The sequence below is a fragment of the Anopheles darlingi genome, chromosome 2, assembly GCF_943734745.1.
Source record: "Anopheles darlingi chromosome 2, idAnoDarlMG_H_01, whole genome shotgun sequence".
NCBI classification, from domain to species: Eukaryota; Metazoa; Arthropoda; class Insecta; order Diptera; family Culicidae; genus Anopheles; species Anopheles darlingi.
The window spans coordinates 34334403-34356902 of NC_064874.1; the positions used below are offsets into that span (position 1 = coordinate 34334403).

Below are 22500 nucleotides of genomic sequence, written 5' to 3' on the forward strand. Positions count from 1 at the left end.
TCCCTTCCAGGCACAATGCACTTATGCCGACGAATTTTCCAGTTTTCGAAACAAGTGAAAAAATCGTCTTTAACTCGCGACCTACACGGGCGCGAGAAAGCTGAAAATGAAAAAGTTGAGAATGTCAAATCCCATACAAATGGAAATGTAAACATACAAGTTGAATGTCACAAATGTATGGGATTTGACATTCTCAACTTTTCCATTCTCATCTCATTTTCAGCTTTCTCGCGCCCGTGTAGGTCGCGAGTAAGAATGGCCTTGTCGCAGCGGCTTGAATCTGCTCTATCGTGTCAAAACAGTGTCCCCGGAACGAAATTTAAGGTTTGTCTAATAGTCAGAAGGCAAATATAACGAAATCTTTGATGTTTTGGACGTGAGCTTCATCGATTGTCGTTGGTGGTCGTTTTTCCTCTTCAAAACGTTCCCGACCCTCCTTGAAGTCTTTGCACCACCTGTAAATTTTTTTTTCGACATAGTATCATCGTCACCAAAGACTTTCTGTACCATTTACATTGGTGTATCCGCAGCAGAAAAAATATGTTTAATTCAAATTCTTTGCTTAAAAATTTGCGACATGGCGAAAAACGAAGAATGCACTTTTAGCAGTTCACAAAATAATACGTATCTCAAACACTAGTGAATATTTTGACGTGAAACTTGTCATGGTTATCAATAACAGTGCTGACAACTTATGAAAAATACAAAATCAAAGATATCCATTTACGCGGGCAATTTGGATGCCGTGTCACCTTACTTTTTGGACACAGTAGTATTTTGTGAATTCGGTTAGTATTGGGAGCCCGTCTGTTAGTTATTATGTAATGACGCTTGAGCGAAAGATTGAGCCAGATACAAAACATGCGAAACTGAAATTTAGATGTATCTGCGGTATAAAGTCCCTTACCATGAGTCCACGGTCTCCTTTCGGTCCACGGATACCCTGTGCGAAGGTGCCGTAAACATGGCGTGTTGTTCCAAATGATCACCGATGGTCACAGGCAGCGTGCAGAGAGAGAGAGAAAGAGAGCGAAACGAGCAAAATGTAATGGAAGGAAAGGAAGAAGTTGTATGAAATCGAGTATCTGGTCCATGTCTCCGACAATCGACAATTTGGCAACAAAATCTTTCCGAGCATGCATTTGTGAAGGGGTATAATGAATAATGTCGACGATGTGGGCATCGTTGTGAGGTTGCAAATGTTTCCTTTCATGCCAATTCATGCCCTCCGCACAGCATGGTGCAACGTTGATCGGTCGGTGAGTTGCAGGTGAACTGTGAAAATGATTCATATCCACCATCCACCATCAGACGTCTTGTGCCGGTGCCCGATGCCTCGCCTCAAGCCACTCGGTCTGAAACAATTATGCTGGATACCGGTTTACGGGGATTGCAATTACATGCCACCTGGAAAGCGATTTGAGATTTATCCACTAAAGCGGTGCGTTGAGACTTACCGGCAATCCATTTTTACCCGGAGGACCAGTTGGACCCTATATCATCCAGAGAGAGAGTGAGAAGAGAAGAATGAAGAAAACAAGAAAGTGATTAATTCCACTGGCCAAAAGCGAATCTCACGGCCAGCACTGTTGCTGCGCCAGCGCGTAAAAGGGTGTTTTATGGGCCCATCATTATTGTCGAGGATTGTGGGTAGTCTCGTGGTGACCGCCGCGGGAAGATGCGAGATAAACGCCTTGACGCATGACGCACGCCGTGAACTGTGTTGCCGAGGAACTAACACGGGGGGAAAACTCGGAACACACGTGGTTCAGGAGGCGCTCTCGGGGGACGATTAAGGTGGCTGTAAAATCGACCACTATACCTGCCGCTTGTCAGTGTCACGATCGCAAGCAGCACCAGCAGCAGCAGCAGCCGTAAATCGTGGAATAGTCAAAATACGTTTTCGACTTTTATTTTTCTGATTATCAATTTACGGCAACGTATAATGCGATGCGCTCGCATCGGCGCCTTGGCGGGACAGTGGTAATGGTGCAATAAATGTCTGAGTCTGCGATCGGTGGTTGTCTCATTAGGCGAAGGATCTGTCGCTCTGCGCTGAGAGGAATGTTCCGCTCTAGACGCTGCCGTCGTTTTTTTATGATGTTTTTGTCTAGAAGGAGTTACCTTGGACTTTGAGGCCACTTAGGCCAAGGAATACGCTTAACAAACGGCAATTTGAAATGTCTATAATATTTTGATGATACGCATGACGGGAATTTTAGTTTGGAAGAAGTTTGGTTTTCAGGTTTCCCAAAAAAATTTGTGATTTTGTGAATCCTTACAAAAGATGATTTATTCAAAGTATTTTTAAATTGATAGAAATCATTTTGACTGTCATTTAGGTACAACGAAGATTCTATTTCATAACTTTTGAATGGTTTTGATACTTTGGTTTGGCCAGCAGATGCAAAGAATAGTGATTTCACTATTACTTCCGAAAAATCTTTTGCTCACTCTTCTGTCACAATGTTAACAGAACAGGATTTTGTCTTGCAAGGTAAAAAATATTTGTTTGATTGCCTTTGGAACCGTTTCTAATGTTTTTCCATCATTAGACTCTTCTGACTGATTCCTTGTGTCTTCCTCACATTTAGTAACCTCTACCATAAGATGGGCATAACGTAATTTCATGTTGAAGAGATTTGATTTTGCTGTTGGAATCCAAACATTGATTTTGATAGGTTGCTAGAAACTGACTATTATGACTGTCTGCACTTAAAGGCATCATAGTGCTTTTTACTCGCAAGGACACTCGATACACAAGTCGAATTGTCGAAACACACAGTGTTTGTATCTGTAATTCCAACACACACTTCATCAGGAACATTATGCCTTCGTCAACATTCGACATCATCCTTGGGACTCGACTCTTTCTGACTCCACTGATAATCCACTCCAAAATACTGCATTACAAGGCAAGGATGAACTTTTTGAAGTCAACACCAAGTGCTGCCACTGAAATCGCTTAAAATGCAGCGTACGTCAGCTGAAAACTCGACTCGAAACCCCTTTCGAAACACGTTTGCCGCTTTCCTGGAGCAGCAAATTGAAATGCAGCAAATACTTAATTATCCCAAAGCCACTCAAATTTGCTGCCGGACGATTCCTGGACTCCTCCTCATCGTCGTCGTTGTCGTCGTCGTCGTTGTCGGGGAGCATCGTCGAGAATTCCAAATTTATGCGCCCGCAATGAACGATGCATGCTGAATCGAATAAACATTTCCGCATGTCATCACCTGCGTTTCATACCAGAAACTACAATTCCGTTCCTGGCAGCAAAGGAAGCGCCACCATCGTCGTTGCCCCCAGGCGTCGTTTCGCACCAATGTTTATCCGGCCATTCATGGCCACGGAATTGGGTTTTGCGTAACGGATCGTTTAGATTGCCCTCTGGTTGACGGAGAGGGAGCTCTCCTCCTTCTTCTCCTCCTCCACCTCAGCAGTTAGTCCAGCAGTCAGTAAGAGTGCGGATCTGGTTTTGCTTATTTAGAACTAACATTCGGATGAAGCGCATCTGAGCGGAGGCACTTGGCTCTATTGACCGAGAGGACTGTTGCATGCTGCGCTGCCGAATATCCACTCACCAGTCAGCATTCCCTCAGTCTCGGTGGATAAAACGCACACACACACACACACACAGGGAATGTTATCATTTTTACCACCACCACCACCACCTGGTAACCAAACCATCAAGGACAACCAAAGGAACGCAAACCAATGGCTGCTATGTTCCACCACCGTGGCACTCGCCTTCGGGTCGAGAGTGCTTCGGGAAGCTTTTTAGCTTTATGATCTGCTGACTAGCCACCGGGCCACCGCCCTTCCATTGCCTTCCCTCCTGCGGCTGTAAGAACACATCACATGGAGTGGAGCAGCATCGTGGAGTGCACGGGCCCGTGGCCATTACCCTGGTTTGTAGCGGTTCGCAGTAAGCGCACCGACGCAGGACGTCGTCTTTCGGACCAAGCAGCAGCAGCAGCAGCAGGATGAGACGGGTGAAAGCATATCCTGAGCATATCATATGCATGCGAGCAAATACTCACACGAGGAATCTTGTGATGGCCACACACTGGCTACTTCTGGTGGCAATGGTATCATAGCAGCAGCAGTAGCAGCAGTAGCAGCAGATTGCAGCAACCGAAACCTCAAGCCCGTCGTCATCGTCGTCGTCGTCGTCGACGTCGTCCTGGTACGATCGGGTTACGGTTGAGCTGGCTAATAAAAGTTTCAACATCCGCTTCCGGCGGTGGCCGTCGACACTACGGGGCTACGGTTGTGGTTTGCCGGTTAGCCAGCCAGCCAGCACCATCACCCCTTCATCTAGTCTAGTCCACAGAGATCCCCTCCGGAAAAAGGAGCTCCACAAGTGAGCAGGATGTGGTTGCGAATGGCAACCAAGGCTTACCAAGGAGTGCACCGAGCATCGCAGACGACGACAATAATGGATTCTCTGGTGTGGTCCACATGGTGTGGCGTTCCAACGATTGTCTCGGACCTCGGACCTCGGGCCGTCGCTTTCGGACGCAAAAATAGCTTTCACAAAAACAAACCAACCACCGACCCTTTGGCATGCTGACCGTTCCCATTCCCGTTTGCGTCCGTCGCAGGCCCTGAGTTTCTGAGTTCTGAGATGCGCAACGAGCTCGATGCTCGTGATGCAATTTGATGAGTTTTTCTTGAGGATGCATAATAATATCCGTCCCCCGGTCACGGTCCGGGTTGGGTCGGTCTTGAAAAGCTTTCCAAACCATTCTCACAGCGCACAAGTTTAAGTTTCCGTGAAGCGGCAGTGGCAGCAGCAGCAACAGACTGGGTGTCTGCCGCTGGCCAAAGAATGTTGGAAAAGTTTTCAACTTGTTAAACAGATGATAGAATTACGGAAGTTTTGTTTGCCTCACGGTGTGGCCCTCGGCCGGTGGCCTTTTCGGTGCCAGGTGAGCCAGAACTTTGCCATACAGTTCTGGTGCCGGTGCCGGAAGCCGGTACCAGCAGCCGGTGTGGGGGGAAGTGGTGTTTGTATTAGCTATGTTGTGTGTGTCATTATTTAATATCGGTTACAGCAAAACCAGATCTTCTGTAATGGTGGAGGCGGGGTTTGGAGAGCATCGTTTAGAAGCGAGTGAGTAAACGAGCTTTGCTCATTATTTGGAGTTAGAGTTCAACTTTTTCATCCGTTTTGTCGTCTGCTCTACATATTTAGTGAGGATGTACAGTAATGGGAACGTTTTGACATGTTCTGTTAGGTTCGCAGAAGCAATTTTCATTATTTTTTATAATTATTACAGGAAAACTTGGGTCTCGAGAAGAGGGATGTAATTTGTCAAAATGAAATCATTGACTATTATCTGTCAAGGGACTCGCAAAAAAAAAGATTGCTAACAGAAAAGCCACCCGAATTAGCTTAGTTTAATATCAAAATTAATTAGATGACATTTGTGCATAATTTTCAATAGACTTCTTGGTAAAAAAAGGTGCAAAACAACAAAAGAAAGTCATCATATAACAAAAAATGCATTTTTTTATCTAATAAAATTTGTAATATTTATGAATAAGTATCAAATTGAGGAAAGTTTATCACTTAATTGTTAAAAGGAATTTAACTTAGTTTAAACGAACAGGAGTAAACTTAGATTATAAGTTATATACTAATTTTCTTCATATTGCTCACTTGCTGTTATTACTGATCAAAATTATTCATAAAAAGCTTATGTGATTGTTAAAGGGTCTATTCGAATGGTTATAAAGAAAGATAATAGAAAAAGAATAACCATGATCCGCTTGATAGTTGATGCGTGCCGTTTATTTTTTTTCGTTTTGAATGATACTTTTTTTGTTGATATATTACGGGCGGTATTGAATGATACTGTTTTCAAATGGAAACATACCTATGAACCACAATGCTAGTCATTTTGTAAAGCATTGATAATCCACCATTATTAATCCACCATTATTAATCCACCACGGTAGACTGTAAGAGGATAAAATTCATTCATGGTCGAGCAGCACAACCAGAACACATCATTTATGAATAAGAGACACGAGATTAGAAATTGATTACTATAAAAACCATTTAAAAACTGTTGCATATGTAAATATTCGTTTTGAAGGAATGTGAAAGCCACGTTTCTAACAGCAGCAAAGGGCAACAGCTACAAATTAAAATAACCGATTCAAAAGCCCGATCAATTCCTGCATCGACCAAAAACAATCACTTTCAAATGGATGCAATATGTTTCCCCGTTAGCGGAGAAATAAGCGGCGGCAGCAAATCACGGAACCGAGCTTTCTCGCTATCAATCTCTATCCTCCTCCTTATGCCGGGACGATGGCGAGAGCTTTAAAATCCATTCCCATAAATCATTCATTTCCCCAAAAACCTCACACAGCGGGAACTATTCCCAATGAGACTTTGACTTTGCTGCTCTTACCCTCTTCGCGCGAGGATCGAAGGAGCTGCTGCACCAACCAATAATGCACACACAGCAGCAGTCAAAAGTGACAAACCTCGGGCTGTGTGAAATTCAATCCCGGGACAAATATTGTTGGAACAAACTGTTCCATCTGCCACCCCCCCCCTGGGGGGCGATGGAGAGACACGTGTCCAGTCGTAGTAGTGGTGCTGCTGATGGACTGCTGGTGGAGTGGGGGTTAAAATAACAAATGACCATGTAATTTAGTATAATTAATTATGTGCCGGAGGTTGATGCGACTCGCCCGCCCCACCATCTGGCCCTTTTCCTTCGTCATGCGTCATGATAAACCCCAAGACGAGTTGTTGCCGGTGATTCCGGTTGCTGGTGATGCTGCATCGTGCAAAGACAAATTGTCCCAACTTGTGAGCGAGGAGTGTTTGAGTTTGGGTTCCCTGTTCCCCGATGTTCTCTTCTTCCCTCGTCTCGTCACCATTATGGCCAGTCCGTCACTGCTGGCTGCTGCTGCTGGCTGCCGGTTTGAAAAGTGGTTTTTTGATCTTGATGAATACCGGATGCTTCGCGCGAGCACGAGCTAAAGGAAGGAAGGAAACCATATGCCACCACCACCACCACGATCACAGAGAACTTACCTCCGCTCCCGGATCGCCCGGGTCACCCTTTTTGCCGCGTTTCCCTCTCTTGCCCGGTGGTCCCGGTGGTCCTGGTGGTCCTGCGGAGGAAAAACGAACGAAAAAATGGAAAATGGTGCATCAGTATCTGTGGTCGTCGGTTGAGACATTGGACGATAGGAATAGAAAGAGCGAGAGAGATATAGAGAGAGCACCTATAATGCTCTCCCACACATGGTGGTTGAGTTTGATATAGGAGCAGCTTTCGTCACTCACATCACGTATCCGACAACCCGAGGAGAGGTCGCACGCTGGAATAATGGAGCCTCCAGCCTTGGGAAAAGCCATCATCGCGCCCGGTGGCGTGAAAATTCGTAAGCTGCCAGCATCATTCGGCCAGCGCCAAGCGAAAGTGCCTTAATTTGATTAAATTACCATCAACATCATCGTCACCAACGCGGGCGCCCGCGCGCTTGCGATAGCGTCGAGAGTTCTCGAGGAGGGAGGCTCTCCTCTCGTCGTGCGCGTCTTGTGCTTATTAAAAGTAAAAGGAAACTTTCAAGCCGACCCCTCCTCCCACCTCGTTGGACTTTCTAGTTTTGCACACAAAGCCCGGGGGTGTTGGGTGGAGAGAAGAGAATTTAATTTAATTTCGCTAAATCACAAGGAACTCTTCCGAAACAACACCACTCAGTCAGTCAGACCGCGCGCCCTTTACTCACTGTTCCGCCCTCCCCGCCCGGGGGCCCTTCTGGGATGGCAAGATGGATGGTTAATGGTGGCGATGGTCCCGACCCCGAAAAACTGGCTTTTCTCCGAAGAAACTGAGCCACATTTTCGGCTTTAAAGTGAAGCTAACAGCTTGATCCTATTAGCCGTTAGCTCGGACCCTCTAGGGGAGGAGACTTCATAAAGTGGCGCCACTCCGTTGTTGGAATTCCCTGTGGCGTGTGACGACCGATATGACCGGTGGCGCGGGAGCAACAAGCTTGCTTCCGGGCCCACGGCCGTCCGCTGTTTTTGGTGTGTGTGATGCACCACCACCACCACCACCACCATCAACGACAAGAACAATAGTCATAACGTTGATGGAGTGCTATGGCCACCGTTGATGGCGCAATTGCTGCCCACTGAAACCAACAACCGAGGCCTTGTTCGATTCAAGGCAGCTCCTTGATGATGGCCAGTACCACGCCAGACGTTCGTCAGTTGATGCCTATTTATGGCCGCAACGAAATGACTCGACGCACCGGACGGATCGCGCTCCGGACGGATCGAGAATATTGTTTTGCCTGCATCGTTTGGTGGGCAAAGTTTTTCACGGTTTTGTTTTTCGCTGTTTTTTCCCCATTCCTGGCTCTCTCCCTGCCTTGGGGAGTCGTGACAGCAGCAGCAGCACCGCAACGCAAGTAGCGCCCGAAGCAAATGGAGCTGGACAAAGTTTTCCAAACAAAATGGGATCGGTCGGCCATCGAGTACGAGTTCGGCCTGCACCGTCGTCCCACCGGAAGGGAGTGGCGGGGGGAAAGGACACCTTGCATCGGTTTGCGGTTTTAGGACCGCTGTTCGGCGGTGGTGGTGGTGGCGATGGTATTGCAAAAAAGTTTTCCTTCTCCCTGGTGGTACAACGTGGCATTTTTGTTTTCTTTTTTCTGTTCGGTTGCGACTGCGTCGTCGTCGAACTGGCGGAGTAAAAGTTCTGCACAGATGTCTCCGGAATTTGTTGATTGTGCACCATTAGTGTGTGTGTGCCGGTGTGTGTTGGAACAGTTTCTTGCGATAAGCATTTTTCATCTGCATTTACCATCATCGTCGTAGTTGTCGTACCTGGCGAGTAGCGATCGCCGGGGCGTCTGACCGAGCAATGGCTCCCGTGAGACCTCTGTGACCACCCCCCCCCCTCCCCCTCTCGGGCACTGCCCCACGCATCCGCGAAATGCAGACGAAGATGGTGCTTTTGGAAATTGAAGGTACACCTGGGACCCTGGGTTCGAAATCTTTTCGTTTCGAGGTTGGACACACCATTGCATAGAGGTCGCCGTAGGTTGGAAAGTGGAAAGGTGTTGGTGACCGAGCCCGATTGTTGGTGGATATTGAGCCACAAAGTGTCGAAATTTTTGGTGGTGATTATGTGGGGAAAATCATTGGTTTGCATGAACGCATCAGCAACTGATTGATCAGTAAGTGAGGTGCTGGAATGGTAAACAATGCTTAGGAGGTTGAATTGAAGGCATGATGTCGATAGGTCGATGATTTCTAGTGTTTTATGGATCCTTTCCTTGTGAGTGCCGTCTCGAGTGCAGGCAGAATCATTAGAATCAATAAACGAGTGAAATCGAATGTGTTTATAAATAATAAAGTGTAGAAAAAATGCTAAAAAGTTTCCAACGCTTGCACACGTTTCCAATTATCTAGTAATATTCCAAAATTTCATGTAATTTTTAACTGAATGTTTGTTCGTTGGTTTTTGGTTCTGAGAAACATATTACAGAGTGTTATTGTACAAATGATCCTTCTTATTTTAAAGAACTATTGCTGTGTTACTCATAAAACATCATTTATAGCAACATTTATTCCCTGAAGAGATAATTAATCTGTCGGATGAGTTTGATACCTTACTTATCAACCTTTTTAGTCAAATAATCTAGTAGACCGGAAATAATAAATAGACCAAACTGCAAAGTTCAATATTTCTGTTTTGCAGTGTTCGATAAATTCGATTCGATTCTTTTAATTAAAATCGTAGTAAAATAAAAGCCAACCCTTGTTACCTAGAAACACTCCAAAATCACAATCTATTTCCAGTTCAATCAACATTTTACATACACACACAGCGCATAACTTCTAAGAAACAAATCAAACCTTCGAAACCGACACGACGGGGTGGTGCTGTATGTTTCGCTGCGATTTGGCTTCCCAGCCCCTGGACCCGTGCCCGGGCTCAGGGTTTCGCAAATGTAGTTGGAAAATTAAACTTTTCCTAAAAAGGCGCCTCGAAGCCATCGAAACCGATTCGAAAACCTTCAACCCCAAGATTCTCGGAAAATGGTGAAACATGTAGCAAACGCATTTACTCTAACATCATTATTTACCCGGGAGCGACTCCCGAGCACGACGGTACCACCGAACCTTCATCGATGCCATCAACGCCTGATCCTTTTCGGGGCGCTAGGATGGGAGGCCGCCGGTTGGCCATTTCTATTATTTCGCACCACGCACCGAGCACCGTGAGCATAGTGTTTGGTGCTACGAGGATATTGGATAAAAACGAAACTGGCAGCTGGCGTTGCGTTGCGTTGCGTTTGGTTTTTTGGGCCATAAATTATCCCCGAAAGCGGAATCGGTGGCCACAAAATGGCGCAAAAAAGGTGTCGATAAAATTTCGGCCAATAATAATGTATCGAGCCTAACCCCTCGGCTCTCCCGGGGCGTTCACGGCCACGGTTCTGGATGGTTCTTGCTTGTTATGGAAGTCGCCCACCCCTGTAGCCCCCCCGGGGTGGGAGGAAGTCTGCATCGATGTGGATTGTGGCGCACCGTGGAGAGCCAGTAGTCGTAAAGATTCACCAACAAAAAAAAAAAAAAAGGAATCGTGGATGGTGTGGGGACACCATCGATCGAGCGAGAACAGAAGCGTCCGTTGATTTGCCTCCGTACCGGCACCAGAACCATCGATTTCGGTGGCTTTTCTCGATTTTTCACCAAATGAAAATGATGAAAAATCGTCGCTCATCAATCTTTTCGGCCCCGAAAAGCCACAATATTTGCACACCGTGACGACGACGACGACGACGACAGCATTCGCACCGTTCCGTTCCGCTAGTACGCTGGAGGACGGAGACACAGAACATCGAACATTTGGGCGTTCGGTGCTCATAAACACGAAATTTGATTCTCGCACCGTCGGTTGGTTGGTTGGTTGGTTGGTTGGTTGGTTGGTTGGTTGGTTGGTTGGTGTGGCAGTAACGGGCTTTTGGGAGCTTCCACAGCATAGGCAACGGCGTGAGTGAGAGAAGCAATAAAATGTACACCGACAATACACCCCGGGGTTCACGCCTACACATTGGGGCCGTTTGGACCGTCGAATCAGGGCAATATTTATGGAATGCCAAAATAGGCAGCCAACGATCCAATTACGTCCCTCCCGCGATAGAACATTTTGGACCACGGGAACGTCAATACCAAATACAACCGGACTTTGCAGACGGAAAATGAGATCAATTTTAAAGAGTTATTGACGCACCCAAGTAACCTGAGAGAAATAAATGCGAACGCCAAAAACACGCAACAGATTTGATTCGCGATAATTGAGGATGAGCACAGAAGTTCTCTTCTGGACTTCTGGGCACACCAGCGCGACCGCAGATTGACCTCGACCATTTTAGGTTTGATTCCCGCGCTGGTCGCTCCTTCGACGCATGATGCTGAGAAGTCTGCAAAACGCCACGGGGTAGCGCATTTGCAGAACACCACCCTGCTGCGTGGTAAACTGGTCGACGTACAAATACACACACAGACACACATGCACACACGCAGGGCTAACCAACCATAAAATCCCTCGACCAAATAATGCTGCTGAAACCGAAAGGGGTCTAAGTAAATCATTCCATCGCCAACGATTCCCAGCAGCACCAACAGCAGCAGCAGCTGCTGCTTCTTGACTTAAACTCGCGAAATGATTGCGTCGAGTGTTCGAATGCCAGCATAAGCCGCAACCGCAACCGAACACACAACTGAGGCAAAACGAAGCAGGCAGTTCTCGCATTGCCAGACGACATTTCACAAAAGGTAGATTTATTTGATTGAGATTATGCAGATGTTGAGATATCTGAAGATCTGGCGGGCCAGAGCCTCGCCTCGCGAGAGAGAGAGAGAGAGAACGCGCTTCGGCGTGTCTCTCGAGCAGATTGCGAAGCCGAGATTTCGAATATCGGTTTTCTCCGTTTTTCTCTTTTTTCCTTTTCCTTCCTCGTTCCATTAGGCGCAGGCCCACTCGCCAGTGCGTTCAACTCCGGGTTGCTTGGATGAATTCAGGGAGCCTCATGGTGCCTCATGAAATCATTTGACCGAAAGCAATGACTGGAGCACTTGATTTGCCTCATTGATTGCCAATCGCCAAATCGATGATCCTTGGCTGTCCGCGTGGTTTCAAACGTGTCAATAGGTCACTCGTCACGGGCCCGGCATGAATATCAAGTCGTAATGACGCCAATGATCTCACTCGTGGCCCGTGGAATGGGTAGATTATGAAATCCGGATCATTTGTTTGTTACGTTACGTCACTCGATGAATTGGGCTCCATAGCCTCCCGGTTTTGACATCTTCCCGTTCCCTGCTCCAGAACTCCGTGAATACAGTCCTTGGCAAGTGCGACGTTGCCAGACATCATCGAAAGACAGTTGACGCCAACTTTGACGTCATGGCCTGCCTTTCACCACGAATATTGTTATAATTTCTAATGAGTCTGCTACCGCTACCCGTACCGTCTGTGTGTCACTTCTAGCCCGTGACGAGAACAAAGTGAACCATAAAAACCACAAGACGCAAGAGTGCTCGAGACGATGACTCCCCCACCGGCCAGAAAATCGCACCCTCCGCGCTGCCACGCACTAACCGCACTCGGTGATGAGATGAGGCTGTTGGTTTGGCTTAATGGTCCTCCCGCTAGTCCCCCGGCACGACACGACACAATCGCTGCTGCGGATGATCGTCGTTAGCGCGGTGGAAATGGAAAATGAAACAAACACACACACACACACGCACACTGGGAAAAGACTCGAGATAATCACTCAAACCTTCCCTTACAGCGTACCGAGTCCTAGATGAGGGTGAAGACATCTAGGATAAAGTTATGATAATTCAAGGGTTAATGATGGCCCTCGAAGGATGCCGGTGATGAAGCAGAAGCAACTGTTAGTCTTGGGTGTAGAGCAGACATACACACACACGCACACACACACATAGACTGGCAAGCAGTCCGCAAAAGCGGCGAAGTGTCTCTGCTCATTTAGAGGCCCGTAAATTTCCGCCAAAAGCACCTCGGTAATGAGTTTATTTATCTCCTGTTTCTGTATGCCTGTACATGCACGCGGGTGTGTGTGTGTGTGTGGGTGGTTTTTCAGAGAAGATTCACCTTCCCCGCAACCCCCCACCACGGGGGTCCTCTTATTAAGTGGAGCACATAATTCAAACAATGTTTATTGTCTTCTATTGGAGGGGAAGACCGGCTTTCCGGAATGTTCTTCCGTTTTTTGTGCGCTCCGTCGGTGTAGCCGCTGACCCAACGATATGGGCAGCAGAAGCAGCAGCTAGCCCGATAAGATCTTTACGAGACGGAGCGCCATGTTTTGCATACCGCCAGCGGATAACATATTGAATCAAAGAAATGGCGCGCGCTTCGAGGCAGGTCCAAAAACGACTTGAGCATCGTCTTGCGAGCATCTCGGACCTTACACAACCAAACGGCCCAACCGGCACGGTCCACAAGGCACGGTCTAGCTGCCCTGGTTCTACCCGGGTGCTCCTTTGGCATTATGTAGCTGTGGCCCTGCTGCTGCTGCTGCTGCTGCATGTTTGTAATTATCCGCCAAGTAATAAAATATTTCTTCATTCAACCTCCATTCATGCCGTACCGGACCTTCGCCGTCTTTGCTTCTCCTGAGTAAGGAGAACTCGACCGGTGCCTGTCACCAAGTGAGCGCCGGTGGCAGACAGCACCCTCCGAACCACCCCGTGCTCACCACAAAAAACCCTCTCATGATACGCGGGTATCATACCGACCGACGCAACCGCATCTTGTCGTCGCCATTCGACCGGAACGTCGCTACCACAACGACGCGTTTGTGTTCCGCGTTGCCGTTGCATTCCGTTTTCGCGGTCCGTGGTCCAAACGGTTTCGGTATTAATAAACACCAGAAGTCGCACACCGGGACACCGGCCGGGACTCCGGCCGGGACCGGGTGTAATCTCTCCGGGGATCAATTAACGATTATCAGGACAATTAGATTTACAACACATTCTTTCGGTGCCGGTGCCGAAGAGGACTCCGACCATGGTGTTTGCAAACCAACTTTCTCGTTTAGTCCACGGAGGGACAGAGAGCAGCACATTCACCGCGAGACCGCCAAGGCACCGGCCCCGGCACCGGCACCGGCCCCGGCAAGGCGAAGGCGAACCAATTTAACCGCTTTATCCTCATCAGTGTAGATATTGTTCGCTACTTTCCTTCTTCAGCCACCATTCTTTGGCGTTCATCGTTCCCTGGGGAACGCACAGCGTTACGCGAACCTGCACATTAAGGTCAGGGCATCAGCAGGGATAAGCGTAGCAGTGGCTGAGGCGGTGTCCGGGGTTGGAATTTTATGAATATACCGCTTCCGGTTTCGAAACAAATTGCGCAATTGCGAAGCGAACCAAATTAGATCGCCCGCCCGCCGCGCCAGATAACGTTTCCATGGGATTCAAGGAAGAGAACAGAAGCAAACAGAAGAAGCGCATGGAGATAGGAAAACTCGGCAACGAGGGGGGAGGGGGTTCAATGCAAATGTTCGGTGGAATCGATGAATTATTAGAAATTAGATTAAATATTCACAATTTTGCTTGCCGGAAACGCGCCGCGCGATGCGCGAAGGCAGCGAAGATCTGCCATCATCTGCCAAGGCGCCTGCCGCTGCCACAGCCGCCAAGAAATGTTGACTGATGGACACTTGGAACACTCACAATTCGACCGAGATGAAGCGAACTGACCGAAAGTTGTTGCCAACATTCCACAAATGGAAGTAAATTAATAATTCAACAAACGCATTCAACCGCCCCCGGAACGCGCTCCGGAATGAAACGAGCAGCACCCCAAGGGAGCAATGGCAACATCCGGCGATCCAATCCCGAAGAACGATCCAAGGAACCGGCCCGGCCCGGGGCAGCGGCAACGGTGGATCGGAATTGGTTAATTCACTCGTTTGCGGTGAATGTGGTGGTATCGGTGGTGGTGTTGGCGAAACTTTTCTCACTTTTTCCTACCATCCTGCCCTCCGGTCGGGGAAGACCGCCACCAACAGCAGCCAGCGAGCACGATATTATCTCGATTAGGCCAAGAAGTGTAGTTACCGCGGCAGAACCGCCGTTTGACGGGCGTCCCGGCGTCGTTGTCTCGAATGAACCACAAAGTTTGACGAGACGAGAGGAAAGCTTGCGATGAGGTCGGTCGAGGAGTTACCAACGACTTCGTTGTGCGAACTTTCTCCGGAACACCGGAGCTAACTCCGGAACACCGGTGGTGAATATGGGCGATGGATGGAAGTCGTGGCGACGGATGAGTCGAAATGCGACAAACATAAATCTTTTGCTCGTCGTCGTCGTCGAGCGCCGCCGACACATTCCGACTGCTCCTTCATCTCATGCTGCTCATGAAATGGCCCCAGAACAAAGCGGGGGAAATTTCTGAAAATCTGAAGCATTTTCACCATCCCAGCAGCCCAGGACCAGGACGACCCGCGTACGTGTACGTGTCCGTAAGATGTGCCGACAGCAGCAACGTGCGCCAGGAAGGAACGCCCGGTGGTAAGGTGAGAAGGAGTGACGCTCCATCTTTGGGATCGCGGGGTTCAGGCGAAGAATGTTTTTCCAATACAGTTTGATTTTATTATCGACGTCGAGCGCCTGCTCCGGTAGTCAGCGTTCCTTCCCCTTCTTCAATCTTCGATCGTCCTTTGCTGGCATTCCTTCGGTTGAATGACGTTGATTGGGACAAGAGCATCCAAGTAGACTACGGAGCAGGAGCAGTAGGTCTTGACACGTCGACGTGCTGTCGACGACGCCGAGCATCGTCGAGGTTTGGAAGGAAATAATAAATTCAGAAATATTGTCACGTTCCGGTCGCGTGTTGTAGTTGTCAGCTGTGACGTTGGTGTTGAAGTAGAAGCGGCAGCAGGAACGGGCAGGAGTTGTTGTCAGAGACCCGATCCGACCAAACACCAACCAACAAAGCACGGGTTCAACCTCTAGCGCGACTTCGCTTCGGTGTCGAACTTTGGGAAAGGTTCAAACGATCGAACAACGAACGATGTCCTTCGCATCACACCGCGGTGAGTGAGACAACTTTGGCCGCGTTCTTCGGAAGAGAAGGAATCGTCGGAACGCCCTTAATGGATTCACACGGATTAATCGTCCGAAGCAGAAGAAGAAGGGTCTGGAAGCGAAGGGCCCGCTGCTCGAGGGTTTCGAGTCTATCAGCATCACATCAAGCGGAGCGAACGTGTAAATCGAGCTATTCGAAGTCTGGCCACGTAGCTACCGTTTTTGGAGTATTAGACTAATAATTCTTTTTCAACGCCTCGCATTCTCCATCGCAGCAGCGAAAGAGCAGCAGAAGAAAAAAGTGGCAGAGAAGTCGAGATCAATGGAATGCGTGTTTCAGGTATTTTGAAGAGAAAGGGAACTGAGTCTGTGTTTTGATTGTTCGGGCAAGATGTGATGCCGAGAAGATAAGAAGTCCCCTAGGCACACACTAGCACGCACGCACGAAAATGGTCCTCGTCAGGCTACTTAACGTCGCTTTCTTCCTTAGCTGCCGGCCGCTTTGTGTCCGGTCACATTCGTTGGAACAACTGGAACTGCTAATGTCCTTGCCCGGGTAAATCCCCTCTGCAGTCCGGAAATGGCGCCGAACAGCTTAGAGCCTTAGAAGCAGTTGAGCAAACAGTTGAAGGAACTACGGACGGAACTGGCCGTAAGAATGGAGTGCCAGGAACCAGCAAGGAATGCGAAATTTCCATCCTTCTCCGGCCGAGGGCGACTCATCGGAGTGATCACTGGGAAGTTCCAGTGCCTTAAACACGTCATGCATTGGTAATAGGTGTGACGGATGTGACGAGGTCCCCCCTACCGTAGTTCCACCGCAGTGTACCGTAGCGCAGTGGTTCTAGATGACTGGAGCAATCCAAAAGGGGGATCCTTCCTCCTCCACCTTCCGCACCTGAACTCCATACCTAATGCAGCAAATAATTTATGCTCGAAGCGCATGAGTCATTAAACTTTTCCCATGTGCCACCTCCCGTCCCTGGAACCTGGGTCCGTCTTCGGCGCAAAGGACGACCGCGCCACAACCAATAATGGAGGAGTTGGACGTGGATGAACTGCCAAAAAGAAACTTTTTACTATCTTCCCACCGGGTGCTGACGTGAAACGGAGCCCGCGCCATTCGTGCCAGGGTAGTGGTACTGCAGGGAAATTAGTTGGAGAAAAGTTCCGTCGGAAACCGACGTCATGGCCGACGCCCCTTTTTCGAAACCGTAGTCAGTCCGACAAGTGGGTCAATGTGTGAGTTCATGTGGTGATGGTGGCGGTGGAGTCATTGAAATTCAATATCATAACGATCGCTAACGGTGCGCTGTCAGGAGGCGGCAGGGGATAAGGGATAGGGGATGGGGATGTCGGCACGGTATGATGTGTGACGAACGCGAGCTGATTTGCGTATAAGCGGTCGCGGGTCGAATGGAAAGTGACGACTGACAGACATAACGACGATGACGACGACGACGACGACGACGACGTCGACGACGAATGGCCATTACCGAGTCCAAGTTCTCGCTTTCAAAACGACTTATCTAGGAGCCCGGATCACCATCCGAGCACCACCATGGAGAATGGGCGACTTGGATGAAGATATTTACTCCTCAGGCGAGCACTGCTGCCTGACCCCTGCGCTATCCATCCAAGCAGCGCTTGGGTGTACGCTGGAATGCTGTGATGTGATGTGGTAATCGGATACTTTCGTTTGGAATCCAAGACTACGGGTGTCGATGCACGAGCGTCAGAGCGTCACTCGTGACAGTCGGCGGTCGCAAATGTTTGGCCTTCTCCGTTCTCCGTTCTCCGGCGATATGCAAGACATTTCCAGATAAATCCTCCACAACCCCTTTTGCCGCCTTGAAAGGTAGATGATGGTTCTGTCACATACCTAGATGCCATTGCGACGTTAGGACCCCTCGTAAGAGGTCTAGGATTAACAGACCTACCCACCGGACACAGACCCCTTTTTGGAGATAAAAGCCCCGGCGTGCTACAGATGTGAACGGTTTTCGGAATGCCGGTCGCCGCTTCTTCTTCGATTCTACGACCGATGTTTGACACTCGCTCGCTATGACATTCCTCGAGAACGAGTTCCCAGTATCCAGATCCAGATCCCGACTAGTTCGATGACAGCAGTCCCGCAAGTGCGCAATAAAATTTCGATTCCAGCTTCTCGGAGTACATTAAGCTGCCTGGTGGTGGCCTGGTTCTGGTCCGGTCCACCTGCCGCCAGACGCGACTCTCCCCACACTCTCTTCGATGACGACGGCGACGGACGTGGAAAATGACGAGGAAGATACTGCAACCACAAGAGACTGCTGCGCAACTCCTGCTGCTACTGCTGCTGCATCCATTGGGGTGGTGAAATGGATTCGGGCAAGTGTCTCAATCGAGGCCAAGGAATCAAAGGGCATTCCCAATAACCATAAACCATACCCAGGAACACCCCCCTATTCTCCGAGTCCGCCTCTGAGATCCCCGAGCTCTGAGTGCTATTTTTATTAGTGTCTGTTGTTACGTTTTTTTCCCTTTCCACCCGAATCCACGTCGTTTTTTTTTTAATGGAATCCAGCCCCATCCAAGTCAGCTACTCCTTTAGGCCGCTACCACGACGACGACGACGACGACGACGACGACTACGATGTCGACGTCCGATATCCAATAAACAGCAACTGCTGGCTGCTGTTACAGTGCAGTGCGGCTGTATCTCCCAAAAGGGCTGTCGCGATACACGACGATACAAAACACCCCTTTCGGTGGAGATCCCGCGGTCCTCCCGGGCTGGTTTCGCTTCTCTCCTTGTCTGGTTCTCAATTGACTTGCCTCTGGATTGCCTTTGGTTCTGGCCGGATATTTATAGCTTTCAGGGGAAGACGAGAACAAGACACCAAACAGAGAGGGAGGGAGACAGCATAGCTGCGTGTGTGTGTGTGTGCAGCACAAGAACTCTTCTGCCCTTCTTTCACCGACCGGCTGGCACTGCGGCGCACTGCATACGATTTTTGCTGCTTTATTATTTATGGCCGATGCCTTGCGTTGGCTGCGTGGCTAGTGTTTCAATCTGCATACTTCCTCGTCCCCCAAACGAAGCCAGGGGAAACCAAAAGGGGGCTGCGCCTACGGATAGTCTGGGGCTTGCGGAAGTAGAGCGTGGATTCTTTTTTTTTTCGACCGCAAACCACAGAACCATTTCCGCAGGAGGGCATCCATGGCACTCCATGAGGTGACTGGAAAGCCATTAACATGAGCTTACACGCCTCCGCGGTGAGTGGTGTCCTAAGTGCACGTCAAAGTGTCCCGGGTCTATGATTATGGTGCCCGAGGCTCGATTCTCGTGGCTCGATGGCGACTCAAATCAAATCCGCTTAACATCCCCCTCCTTTTTACGCAAACTAGTTGCATCAGTTGCGTGCAGATTTTGCGTGCATCTCCTTGCTGCTGTGGTGAACAATTTGATCATCAGGCATTAGCTTGCGGTCCTTCGATGAATACTTCGAAGAGTAATGCAAACATATTTTGTCCGGAATGTCAGTTTAATGTCGAAACTTTATCTTCTCCTCCTGCATGAGGTAGTGTCCGATTGCCATGCACATCTTCAGCAAATAGAATGCAGCGAATGAGTTTCAACTCCGAATGATGAAGCGATTGATTCCTCACCCTAGGAATCGGAATCGGAGAACTAACAACGAGGAGACCTCTTTCGCAAAGACAGAGCCAAAGAGTGGCACCAGAGAGCGCACCTGGATGTAAATAAACATGTCGTGGCGTGGCGAAACACCAGGAACCGAACTGAGGAGGAGGTTCTCATGTTCCAGCTCTGATCCATTCTCTTTCGCCCGAGCCTAATGCCCTTTACTGTTGACTCGTGGTGTGGCGTGTTGTGCGTCAAGGTTCACTCCGCGTACGGTCATTGCACATTTCACGCAACCAACCAGCCGACCAGCCGGCCGGCCTTTGATGTCATCCCTTCTGCAGTGTCCACACTGCAGCACAGAGGGTGTTCGGCACATACAAACCACCCCTCAGTGTGGCACACACACAAAGCCACGAACACGAGAGCGAAAGAGCGAGATGCAAATTGGCTTCCTATACGCGCGTTTGCCGTTTCGATCATCAATCTTGGATCATCCGTACGGCCGGCCAGGTGTAACGCTAGGTCGTAATCCCTCGGAAAGGCAAGGTCCAAAAGGGGACAATGGACACCTTTGCGATTACCGTGCGTCGCGTCACCAGACCAGATGGTCCGGCGCTGGCAACAGAAAGCTGGCAGAATAGCTGGCTTGTGTGGTTTTTTAGCAACCACAAAACCGATACAACCTTTTACACGAACGAACGGTTGCGGTCATGCCGAACGTCAAACTGTCGATGTCTCGATTGTGTCCGAAAACCTCAGAAAACACTCCCAAGCCGGTGCTGGAGTGGTTGACGAACAACAGTTGTTCGCAGACACTGTGTTTCGTAGACGAAGACCTACACTATCCTGGCTTTTTCTGTGATGGTCACCACAGCACACCGAGGTACTGTTTGGTTCGACCAAAGTTGACTTCATGTCTGCTGCTGTTTTGGGAGTTCAATTTAATCTGACAGCTTATGCGATAACAGGAGTGACACGACACGTTGTATGATCTACAGAGCGAGCGAGCACTCATTAACCAAAGATTGAGGAGGTGGCTACCGGTGGCACCATCGCCACATGTCTCACCTTCAAGGTTAAAGGCCCTGCCAACCAGCAAATTCCCTTTCTTGTAATCCTGCAACGCTTGAACGGCGAGTGGATCGTCGGATTTTCTTCCATGAACTCCTTTGCCACCGAGTGTGCCACGTGGCGTGGCGTATAAATCCTCAACACGAGGCTCTTTACGTTGTGTGTCGTATGTCGAGCGTTCAGTGCGCAGTGAATGTGTAGCATGGGCGACAGCTCGTGGCTTCCAAGTACCTCAGTCATCACCACCACGAGGCTCCTCTGTCGACGATGAAGAGATGCTGGCAAGATTTGATAATAAACTGAATTTAATTTCATCTTCTACCAGCTTACACGTACGCTCCCATGGGACAGAGAGAAGCGAGAGACTTACAGGAGAGAGTGCAAATGGTGGTCCCGGTGCTGCTGCCAATGCTGGAGGCTTTTGGGTTTTGGGGAAATGAATATTTAATGCTCGAAAAAACAACACGTGTGCGTGTTACGTTCTCCCCTCTGCTAGGTGTGTGTGTATGTGTGCATGCGAGCATAACATTTGTTTTAAGCGTGTCTCTTAAGAAGGATGAGCTGGTGTGTGGTGGGAGGTAGAGGCCCCCAAAGCGACCATTTCACCACCAAACCGACCGGCAACCGCACGCAAAACGTTGCGCCATGCTGCACCTTCATTAATTAATGCAATCAATTACATACTCCACACCAGGGGATCCCCCACCGTGATGTGAGCATAAAATTGAAAATCGTATCGTAACCTCGTCTCCAACCATCCTTCTCCCGAGAGGGCACTCGGCCTCGTCCTCGTCCTCGTCCTTGGCGTCGTTCAGGGACGGTTTAATATCGCCAATAAATAACAGACAGAAATCAATCAGCGGAGCCCCCCCGGGGGGGGATGGCGAGTGAGGTGGTATCGATGCCAAGATGCGTGATGCGTGACTGCAAAACTGACTGGCTGGCTGGCTGGCTGCTGCAATGATCGTCCGTTCCGCCACCACCAAAATGGACCGCATAAAGGTCTCGTGAAGGGGGCTCGTAAGGGGGGCTCGTGCCACCTGCTGGCTGGTGTTGTGGCATATTTATTACAATCCGTTCGATCCATCGATTTGCTTTTCAAAACACACACTGACACACACAGAGGCGAGTGCACGCGTGCACACTCACGCCAAGACCGCCTAAAGTGAGGCCGGCGTGGGAGGTCTATTGCCAGCGAACGTCGGGATCGATAGGCCTCGGATTCGTTTTCGACTCCCAATGCCAGGAGAAGGTGGCCATGGCCAAGTACGCCGCCAGTTCGTGCATTCCAACTACACATTCCAACTACCAGGGGCCACCACCATGCAGCAGCAGCAGCAGCAGCACCGCTGGAGAGCGGACGGATGTTTGCGTTTGCGGTGTGTCTGGTCTGGCCGGAGGATTATGATTCCGGATTCGGTCTGCTGTGAAGACCAAACCTTCTGCCTTTGCTGCTACCAGAACCGAGAGCACACACACACAGGCGCGCGCGCGCGCGATTTGCCAAATATTTACGTGATTATTAGCTCGCCAACCGAGAGACGAAGAATTGGAGAGGTGTGGAGGGACGGGGCGGGGTCTCTTCTCATGCTGTGTGCTCCAGGCGAAGCATACGGCCTTCACACTACGATCGGGACGGACGGTAGACCCCCCACCCAGGGCATCCGCATCAATTCATCTGCTT

At 49.3% G+C, this 22500-nt stretch overlaps 1 protein-coding gene across 7 annotated transcripts in view; it reads right to left on the bottom strand.

The window, feature by feature from the left end:
- Positions 1 to 22500, bottom strand: part of LOC125949205 (collagen alpha chain CG42342) — a 93680-nt gene that overhangs the window by 44884 nt on the left and 26296 nt on the right. For 6 of the 7 annotated variants that reach the window (XM_049675987.1, XM_049675983.1, XM_049675982.1 and 3 more), the window contains exons 2-4: positions 7064 to 7143; positions 1458 to 1493; positions 908 to 943 (exon numbers count right to left, since the gene is read on the bottom strand). In XM_049675987.1, the coding sequence (XP_049531944.1) occupies positions 908 to 943; positions 1458 to 1493; positions 7064 to 7143 (152 nt within the window). The remainder of the gene's footprint in view (positions 1 to 907; positions 944 to 1457; positions 1494 to 7063; positions 7144 to 22500) is intronic. The other variant, XM_049675984.1, reaches the window with a different exon arrangement.